The sequence below is a fragment of the Ornithorhynchus anatinus genome, chromosome 18 (assembly GCF_004115215.2).
Source record: "Ornithorhynchus anatinus isolate Pmale09 chromosome 18, mOrnAna1.pri.v4, whole genome shotgun sequence".
Lineage (NCBI taxonomy): Eukaryota > Metazoa > Chordata > Mammalia > Monotremata > Ornithorhynchidae > Ornithorhynchus > Ornithorhynchus anatinus.
The window spans coordinates 36,380,148-36,391,030 of NC_041745.1; the positions used below are offsets into that span (position 1 = coordinate 36,380,148).

General features: G+C 39.5%; 1 protein-coding gene across 3 annotated transcripts in view; it reads left to right on the forward strand.

Moving 5' to 3' along the window:
* PPARGC1A (PPARG coactivator 1 alpha) overlaps window positions 1–9,581 on the forward strand; it is a 526,318-nt gene extending 516,737 nt beyond the window's left edge. For all 3 annotated transcript variants that reach the window (XM_029083446.1, XM_029083445.2, XM_001514349.5), the window contains 3 exons: window positions 1,560–1,681; window positions 2,038–2,189; window positions 5,852–9,581. In XM_029083446.1, the coding sequence (XP_028939279.1) occupies window positions 1,560–1,681; window positions 2,038–2,189; window positions 5,852–5,955 (378 nt within the window). In that variant the 3' untranslated portion in view covers window positions 5,956–9,581. The remainder of the gene's footprint in view (window positions 1–1,559; window positions 1,682–2,037; window positions 2,190–5,851) is intronic.
* Window positions 9,582–10,883: the final 1,302 nt, after the last annotated feature.

A 10,883-nucleotide genomic window follows, 5' to 3' on the forward strand; every position in this document is an offset into this window, starting at 1 on the left:
CCTCAGAAGGTCATCAAGCCAACCCTCCTGCTTCTGGTCTTATTTTTAGCCTGTCTTAAAGATCTCCCACGTATCTTCGTCTACCACGTAAAAACCCTAGCTTTCATGTCTTTCAAAAGTCTAATCGGAGAGCACAGTGGCATAAACCCATTTACCTCACCTGTTACCAGTGAAGGAAATAATTATTCAGCATTCTCCTTTATTACCTGCATATTCTGGAATATAATTATTAAATTACTCCTCAATCTTCTCTTCCACAAGACTAAATCACCAGTGCCCTCTTAACCTTGTTTCACTGAATCCAAAGAACAGTTGTTTTTTTTTCCTCCTCTCTAGTTATAGATTTAATTTTTTTTGTTGTTGTTGTTTGGGGCCAGGCTTCAACAATCTCTTCTTTTGAAGGGAGGCAGAGTATCAATTGATAATGGTTTTTTAAATTGCTAAGGAAATGATAAAACATCCATAAGTCTGTGAAAGTGAAGTCAGACAGCTGGGGCCTTGGTCCTAAGGTTACATGACAGAAAGAGAAAAAGGTGAGAGACAATGTACCTTTTGGGCAGGAGTGCCCTCCAAATTTGTAGCCAGTGGAATCTGTATTAAATCTTCAATCAGTCATATTTACTGAGCACTTCCTGGGTGCAGAGTGCTAATACTAAGATTTGAGAAATCAGTCCCCTTGATCTCTGTTCTCAAGAAGATTAAAGTCTCGTGGAGAAGATAAACACTAAAATAATGTATAGATATGAAGGAGAAGGAAAAGTGCATATGGTTATGAGTTAGTACTTCAGTAAAAGGGTATGTAAGGTATATGGAGTTAGATAAATGCTATGAATGTTGAACAACATTTGCTTGACAGACATTAAAAAATTACTTCACCGGCAATCTTGAAGCTGAGTCCCTTTCTTCCCCATTTTTCAGAGGAAGAAGTCATGTCCCAAAGAGGCCAAGTGACTTTTACTGGGCAAGTAAAGTAGTTTATATCCACAATAGATCAAAACCACAGGACTGCCGAGATCCAGCCACAGGTGTCAACTTTGAGTGTATGAGCAAAGAGGGGGGATGGTTTATGGAGGTGGGTACTGGGAGATAACAGATGACAAAGATCTAACAGGTCAGAGAATCACCATTTTAGATCTTTTCAGCCACAGCTGGTAGCTGGTGGGTCTTGTCAGAGACTTGGGATGAACAAGGCTTGGGAATCCTGTTCAAAAATCAGTGAGGGACATTGCTCCCATGGAATTGGTACTTAATGGATATATCCCTCTCCCTCGTACATAACACTTATCTATAGGAGTGGGTCAGGGGATGGTCGGGGAGAATGGGAAGGAGAGTGAAAAGGAGAGACTTTTGTGGGGTGAGAAAAATAAAAACATAGTGAGATATGCTAGAGCAAAATTAAAATAAGTATTCTGGATAGTCTAGCTTTATGTTTATAGTATAGATGGTATGTCTTATGGGTACATGTTATACATAATTTTCCATGCATCTACTTATGTGGAGATTCAACACCACGTCTAATACCCACATTAATGAAAACCTCTCGTTTCTCTTCCAAACAGGAAGAACGTCGTGTGATTTATGTGGGTAAAATCAGACCTGACACAACCCGGACAGAACTGAGGGACCGTTTTGAAGTTTTTGGTGAAATTGAGGAGTGTACCGTAAATCTGCGGGATGATGGGTAAGAATTCTCAAGATTATTTCCTGTTTAGAAGCTGCCTTATGTAAAAAAATTATGGCAGTAAGATTACTGGTCTGGGCAGTGCAAGAGTAAGTGCTGTGACAGATGACATGTTGAGTTCAAAGCCTTATTTATTTTCTTTCATCCCTATTTATTAATCTTTCTAGTTGAGATTTCCTGTCCTAGAAATAAGTATTTAGCTGTCTGACAGGACAATCATCCTGATAAATGGATGCAGTACTTTGGGTATTTGCACTAGTGTCAGACCTGCGATGTCATACGAACTGGAAAGGGTTACATATATGTACGTTAATATCTTTGACCAGTTCAAAATCGGCCTTTTTTGTCCATTGCAGAGACAGCTATGGTTTCATCACCTACCGCTACACCTGCGATGCTTTTGCTGCTCTTGAAAACGGATACACTTTGCGCAGGTCGAATGAACCTGACTTTGAGCTGTACTTTTGTGGACGCAAGCAATTTTTCAAGTCTAACTATGCAGACCTAGGTATGGATTTTATTGTACATGGGGTGAAGAGTACATAATGTAGAGCTCGAGATGGAGCAAACGTGGCCTGTAAACACCTTGGATTGTGGCTTTGCCTTCTCAGATAGAATACTCTGAATACCGATTTTCATTTACAGAAAGCTTCAGTGGCTTAGAGGGGAAAACAAGTTAAAGAGGCAGGAGCTTTTCAGCCATATAACAGATTCGAGACTTAGGGTCGTGGGGGGCAAGGGCGGGCAGGTGTACGTTTGTGTGTGTGTGTCTGTGTGTGTGTGTGTGTATGTATTCCTTATGTCCTGAATCAGCAAGCATTAGTTCCTTTTGAGCAATAACAGTGTTATCGTAGTTTATAAAAGCTTTGTGTTATTTTTTTTTACCAATTCATTAATCTGATTCAATATGTTTTCTGTCTTGCAGTGTTTAGGGGAAAATGTATAATTCAATAGCTGCTTTTTCCACCATCAGTTATTTTCTTTGGTTTAATTTGTGTCTTCAGAATAAACTCACACCTGGCACAGTCCAGTCAGAACAAACCTGTCAGGCGTATTTTCTGATATTAAATCACAAAGCCAAGCATTGCTATCAGGGCAGTTCACATTAATTGGTCATTTTTTAATGAACTAATGACTGTAATCGTTAAAATTAATATCTAACCCACACCTGGGCATTAATGAAACTTATATCTGCAACCCTTGGCTTTCTGTAAAAGAAAGAAGCAGATGCAAAATGTATGTCTCTTTTTCAACTCAACCGATGTCTTCTCAGAGTAATTGATATAGGTGATGTTCGTTGTTCAGAATGAATATGCTATAATTCACTTTGCTGGCTAAATAGATAGTGTAAAGCCAAAGAAAGACAGCTGACTGTTGGTGAGATATAGGACTAGTGATGAAAATATAAAAGGTGGAAAGTCATTTTTTCAAATGTTGACTGATATAAACAGTAAAGACAGATTGAAGTCTTGAACTGCTTTGACTTCTTTTCTTCAGTGATGAAGTCAGGGGTGTTTCCAGTCTCTCCAATCATCTAAATTTTAAAATAAGCTGCTTAAAAGGGGGCCTTCTGGACATGACTCATCTCTAAGAATGGGCTTTTGGTGATATTTACAAATCAAACTGGATTCTCCTGAAATATTTCTAAGGACATTTCTATTACCCTTTATCTTCCTACCTTCCAACTAACAGAGAACTTTTCCTCTTCCTAAACTGGCCCTGGGTTTCTTAGAGAGTGGATTTCAGTGGTGTTTGGTGATTTGTTAGGTCCTGCCCCACTCAACCACAAAGAGAATGCCTCCTTAAGGGAGTAAAACGGGAGTTTCTCTGTGAAAGGAGGGCAGTTTGCAGTTATGCTACCTTTTGAGTTTACCTGAATAGGGGTTGCCTTTTGATAAGAAATTATGTTAAAGGTAAAAGCTGCTCATTTGCATATAAGATGGTGGGAGTCCCTAGTTTTACTGAGAGGAACTGGCAAGCCCCAAGAGCAACCTTTTGTATTCCACTTTCTAAATATCCTAGAACAAGATTTGGAGAGAAAGATTCATTCACTGATTCATTCAGTCATATTCCTCAAGTACTTACTATTGCCAAGTGCTGTAGTAAGTGCTTGGGAGAGATGCATCATTGTAAATTAATATGGTGTCTTTATTCAGTCAGTCAACCAATCCACAGTATTCACTCATTCATTCAGTCGTATTTTTGAGCGCTTACTGTGTGAAGAGCACTATACTAAGCACTTGGAATGATTTATTGAGTGCCTGCTGTGGGAAGAGCATGAAGCCTAGTTCTTGGGAAAGCAACTCCAGCACTGTCCGTACTGTTCCTCGGTTTGCTTCTATGCCATGACTTACCGTAAAAAGCAAACACCATTCATTTCACAAAAAAATAGAATGAATGTGACTTTTCAAGCTTCCCTTATGAAACAAAATGTATATTAGGTTTTTGAATTGAAGACCGTATGTATTTTGTGATCACAGCTTCCTGTACCGTTACTTCCGACAATCCAATCTGTCCGTGACACTGGCTTGGAGTATTAACATCATTTGAAAGTGAATCCCCTGAAGTTTTGAATTTTCAAAGTGGGACTGGTCCGTCAGTTAGTCGATCCGTAGTATTTACTTAGCACCTATTTACTGGGTAGTATTTACTGAGCAGAGCACTTTACTAAATGTATGGGAAAATACAAGAGAGTTTACAATCTAATGGGCTAATGGCTCTCCGACAGATTGCTCTTTCTCTCCCTTCCTCACTGTAGACAGGGAAAGTGTCTGTTACATTGCTATACTGTACTTTCCCAAGCACTTAGTACAGTGTTCTGCACACAGCAAATGCTTAATAAATACAAATGACTGACTGCCTGACTAAAACTGAACAGGAACAGTGGAATGCGGGGATCAGTCCTATCCTCTACCTCCAGGTTGAGAAGAGTGGGATGGGGAGGTCAGTCTTCAATCAATAGTATTTAATCAATCAATCATATTTATTGAGCACTTATTTTGTGCAGAGCACTGTACTAAGTGCTTGGGAGCGTACAATACAACAGAATTAGCAAAAACAGTCCCTGACCACAAAGAGCTTACAGTTTAGCGGGTTACAGTCTACAGTTTTCACCTCTTTTTTCAGATGGAAAATAATGAGAATTGGAGGGTGAGAGGGGTTAGTTTTCACCTTTTATTCCAGGTTCAGAAGAGGGGGGACTGAGGAGTTCAGGCCTCACCTCTACTTCCAGGTTGAGCTTACTTCTACTTCCAGGTTTAGAAGAGTGAGACTGGGGGAGACGCATCTGTCTTCACTTCTTCTAGGTTCATTGATTCATTCAATCATATTTATTGAGCCCTTATTGAAGGTTCAGAAGAGTGGGATGTTGGGGGTCAGTTCTCATCTCTACTTTCAGGTTCTATTTCTACGTCTGGGTTGAAAAGATTGGGATGGAAGGGGTCACTCCTCATCTCTACTCCAAAGGTTAATGATGGAGCAGCGTGACTCAGTAGAAAGAGCACGGGCTGGGGAGTCAGAGATCATGGGTTCAAATCCCGGCTCAGCCTCTTGTCAGCTTTGTGACTTTGGACAAGTCACTTCACTTCTCTGTGCCTCAGTTCCCTCATCTGTACAATGGGGATTAAGACTGTGAGCTCCACATGGGACAACCTGACTACCTTGTATCCTCCCCAGCAGTTAGAACAGTGCACATAAGAAGTGCTTAACAAATGCCAACATTTTTAAGAAGCAGCGTGGCTCAGTGGAAAGAGCCCGGGCTTGGGAGTCAAAGGTCATGGTTTTGAATGCTGGCTCTGCAGCTTGTCAGCAGTGTGATTGTGGGCAAGTCACTTCGCTTTTCTGTGCCTGTTACCTCATCTGTAAAATGGGGATGAAGACTGTGAGCCCCATGTGGGACATCCTGATTACCCTGTATCTACCCCAGCACTTAGAACAGTGCTCTGCACATAGTAAGTGCTTAACAAATACCAACATTATTATTATTATTATGTAGGCCTTTCAAAGTCCCCTTTGTGGCTAATCCATGACCTTATGGTCAACAAGACCAGCCTCTGAGTGGGGGTTGTTGTAATTTGATGAAATCCATATGTGTTTGACCTTGTTTAATCTTCTCGTGTCTCTGGCAAACAACTACTGACCGGGCAGGGGGGTTTGTTCATGCCATTTCAGATTCAAACTCAGATGATTTTGACCCCGCTTCCACCAAGAGCAAGTATGACTCCATGGATTTTGATAGTTTACTTAGAGAAGCCCAGCGGAGCCTGCGCAGGTAACATGAACCGTGGCTGAGGAAAATGGAGGGAACGTGAACACATCAGGCCCTTCAGTGACGGACTAAGAAATCATACGGAGGAATTTCTCCTACTTTACACTCTGTACAAAAAAAAAAAGGTTTACATGAACCCAGCTGCTGAAGAGGGAAGAGGCAAAATGGATATCCAGTAAGCACATGTTTATCTGTGGGTGTCAGCTTTGCTTTTCTGGGGTGTTGATTGTTGGGGGGGAGGGGGAGGGGTAGAGGGGGACCGACAGGGAATTCTAAAAATTCAGTAGAGAGAGTGCAAGTGTGCACAACTTGAAATGGCAGCAGTTTCATAGAGATACACTTCAAGCCTTGAGCTTTCAAATGTGTGCATCGTATTTTAAGAGAAAAAAGGCAAAATAAAAAATGAAAACACCCTACAGTACAGTAGTTGAGGTCTGGGTAACAGACACTGCATTCTAATTTATAGAAAGTGAAACAAGCTTCCTCTCACACGATAATGATTATACGACAATCCTTAAGGAACTTAAGGTCCCACAGATAGCTTATCTTTTTTCTTTTTTTGTGTTTTTTTTTTGTGGGATACGGGAAGGGTAGTAAACAGAGGGAAATGAAATGCTCAAACTTTCCTAAAATGTGAAGTTTCTGTAGTTCATATTTCAATCCTGACACCCATGTAAATGTCCAGACTGTTGATCTTCCATAGCAAAATTTCAAACCCTTGTTTAATGGTCAAATGTGCAGCTTCTTCGGCAGTTGTTTCTGATGAGCGGACATGGTGTTACATTATTAATGAGAGTTGGAGAGTGCTATCTGGGTGTGTTCAGATAGTTCATTGGCTACATTCTAAAATGTAGTTAAGTATTTACAGATGTTAAATGGAGTATTTTTATTTTATGTACATACTGTATGACAATGTTCTTTTTTGTTACAGCTATGCACTGTAAATGCAGCCTTCTTTTCAAAACTGCTGAATTTTTCTTAATCAAGAATATTCAAATGTAATTATGAGGTGAATCAATTACTGTACACTAACATATTTAGAAAGCTGAACTTATGCTTATATATATTTGATTGTAAAAAAGACAGTGTGTGTGTTTGTTGAGTGCAAAAAAAAAAAATATCGATGCTTTATGCACATTCATCCCTTCTTCGGTGAGCTTCGATCTAAGCATCTTGTCAAGAAATATCCTAGTCCCAAGAGGTATTAGCCCCTTCTGCAAAATTTTTCCATACTTTCCTGTCGCTCGTTTTTCTTTTGCAGTTTTATACACTGGATTTGTTAGGGGAATGAAATTTTCTCATCTAAAATTTTTCTAGGAGAGATCATGATTTTATGTAACGTCTCAATGGATAATCATTAAGAAATGTTTTTATTTTATGTATCAACAGTAGTTTTGGAACTAGAGGTCAAAAATCTTTTTAAAATGCTGTTTTGTTTTAATTTTTGTGATTTTAATTTGATACAAAATGCTGAGGTAATAATTACAGTATGATTTTTATGATAATTCTGTGTGTCTGAAGACTATCTTTGAAGCCAGTATACCTTTTCATTGGCAAAGTTTAATGATGGTATTTATCTATATTTTTTACAGTTATGCATCCTGTATAAATACTGATATTTCATTCCTGTGTTTACTAAAGAGACATATTTATCAGTTGCAAATAGCCTATTTATTATAAATTATGAGATGACTAAAATAATAAAGCCAGTGGAGATTTTATACCTAGGATGCATGACAATTGTCTCAAGTGGGAGTTAACTGCTTTTGTTTGGAAAATTCAGCTTTTGCAGAAGCAGTGTTTCTACTTGCACTAGCATGGCCTCAGATATGACCATGACATTGTTCTTGATGGCATTGCTTCTGCTAAATTAAATATAAACTTCAGAAAACTATCATTCTGAGCATCAGGATTTCATCTGAATATGGAGGCCCTGGACTGACTTGGAGACCGTATTCAAGTTTATAAATTGGTATTCTACTACCGTTTGGCAATCGCAACATCTTTTAAAGATATGGCACACCTACCCGTCTAATCTATTCCCTTCCCCCGACCGTCTTCCCCCAAAAACACCTTCTTGGAAAACTGATCTCACCCCCAGGCCGATGCAGATTTTAATAGCTGCATTCATTTATCACCAGCATATTGTGTTCTGAGAGATTCCACTGTCTGTCCTGTCGGATGCTTGCTTGATTTTTTGGCTTCTTATTTCGAAGTAGGTAGAAAGCAATAAAAAAGAACCTCGTTCCCAGGTTCTGCGTTACAACAGTAACATCTTTCATCCGCCTAATTGTTCTGTAGGTTAAAATGCCGGTATTTTAACTTTGTGTGAACGCCAAACTAAAGTTTACAGTTTTTCTTTCTGAATTTTGAGTATCTTCTGTTGTAAAATAAAAAGAATATTAAAAGCAATAAATTATTTTTAAGAAATCAATATTTAGTATATCATATTATGTGCTCAAGGACCAGATGCATTACCTATTTTGCCTTTAAATTTTTGTGATCAAATTTTAAATACATTCTATATCACCCTGGATCACTGACATGAATAAAACATTTGTGTGTGGTTTTTTTTTCTTTTTTATGCATTAAAAAAAACCCACCAACAACACAGACTTCATGTCAGGGTTCGATTTTTTTTTTTCCACTGGCCTGACGAATATTCTCACCATGAAGATGGCTTTCCTCCATGGACTTCAAATTACATATGAAATTAGTGCAAAGAAAGGATCATGATCATCCGAATAAAGCTATTTGTATCTTACGCAGACTCGGTGGGTAGCCCATCAAAATGTAAACTCAGTGTTTCTTTTGGGGAATTTTTTTCTGAAAGAACATTTCAAATTAGCACACATACCACATTATCACTGGAGGAAAATTGCAGCATAGATCTGTATGTCTTTTAGATGAACTCTGTGCCATAGCTTTCATGCTGTGGTATCACATCTGCAATATTGGTAACTGAACGAGTGCTTAGAAACGTTGGTCGTTTTAAGAGATGGAATGGAGTAATACCTGCGCGATGCAAAGTGATCTGGAATCCAGACATAGAGAGACCCTAAAATTGGAATTGAAGCAAAAAAAAAATCAATCTGAGCAAAGCTACTTAGAACAACAGTTGGGCTATCGGCATCTAAAGCAGCGCAGAGGGGGAAGTTCGTGCTCTTGGGTCTCGTGGTTGGGTCAGTTGAAAAAAGGAAACCTTTTCATCCCTTTAGATGTAAGCTTACAGTAGGTAATGATTATGTGTCCTTTTTGATGGCTGTAATGAGAACTTCAATCGCTGTAGTATAAGATCTGATCTATAAATGACCTAGAATAGCCATGTGATATAATGTGATGATTCTAAATTTGTACCTATGTGACAGACATTTGCAATAATGTGAACCACTGATTTGATGGAGCTACTGTAAGATTTGTAGGTGAAAGTGTATTACTGTTGGTTGAACTATGCTGAACAGGGAAAGTGAGCTATTAGTTAAGCCCTCAGCTGGGCTAGTTTCCACCTGCCAATTCTACATGTACTGTTGCGGTTTTATTCATTGTATGAAAATTCCTGTGATTTTATTTTTTAATGTGCAGTACACATCAGCCTCACTGAGCTAATAAAGGGAAACGAATGTTTCAAATCCACTTCTGTTTTTCTTATTTGTCATAACCAAACTCTTGGCATGTTTCCTAGCTGGGTATCTATTCCACTCTCTCTCGTTGTCTTTCTTTTATCCCTGTTTTTCTTCATTCTTTCTCCGTCCCTCTGGCCTCCCTCTTTTCTTCCTTTTCATCTTTCTTTTTCTCACTTTCTCTATCTCCCTCTATTCCTTCCTCCCTTCTTCTCTCCAACTCTCCACATTCGCAGTAGGGCCAAGCTGTAATGTAAGACCGCCCTGATAAATTTGCCCGGTCCCAAGTCAAAGTGCAAAGGCAGGCATCGAAATTTCAAAAATGCAATCTACACAGCGAAAAACGACCCACGCCTCTTTTCCACGGATAGCTCAGTTGCAGTATTTGTGCCTCGGTCAAGCTCATTTTTAAGCACCAGCCATTGCCCCAAGGGAATATTTAGCTAAACATTCAGCTTAGGAAACAATTCTCCCCTAGAAGGACTGAATGGCTCTCAGGGACTTGTAATGGTAGCTCGTCTTTCATTCGCAAGTCATCAGGTTTAATCTGGAACAAGCCGATAGCCACGGAAAATTGTTGCGGCATGACAGCTCTTTCCTTATGCAATGGGATGGAGTCAGAGCATGAACTGCGTTGCCACCCTGCTCCCCACTTTCTGTCCTTTGGAACATAGTCGAGGCCAATCGGCAGCCCCCTCGTAGGTAGTTTCTCGGGTGCTACCTACGCTGTCATTCTATCAAGACTCTGAGGGGCTTTTGGCTAAAGGGCCCTGTTCTGTCGACTGGCAAATCATCGTGAGTGTTGAATGGGCCTCCATTAAGCACTTAGTGCAGTGTTTTGCACACAGTAAGCGCTCAATAAATAGAAGTGAATGAATTGAATGAATGAATCCCTCCCAGGATCTCTACCGGTCTTTTCCTTGGTTGTCATCATCGAAGTTAGACTAAAAGGAGATTTACTTTTGAGAGAGTTAGCTGGTTGTGTGGATTCTCCTTTGGTGAAGGAGATGGTGAGGGTTTAAAGAAGGTTCAGTTATTTCGGGCAATATTGGTACATGCTACCTAGAGGTGATGGTAGCCCACCAAATGCCAAGTGCCTCCATCTTTGCTGTCAATAATGGTCCAGTAATTACAAAAAAGAAACAATTCTATTGTTAAGACCAAGAAATAAGAGCCTTGGTCACAACAAACAATAATTCTAAGCTTATCAAAACCACCTTTGTAGTGAAAAGATGCCATATGAAAAGGAAAATATGGTTTGGAATGGCCAGAATTACTCTTTAGTGAAGAATTTTTTAGCTTTTTCATAGGGCTC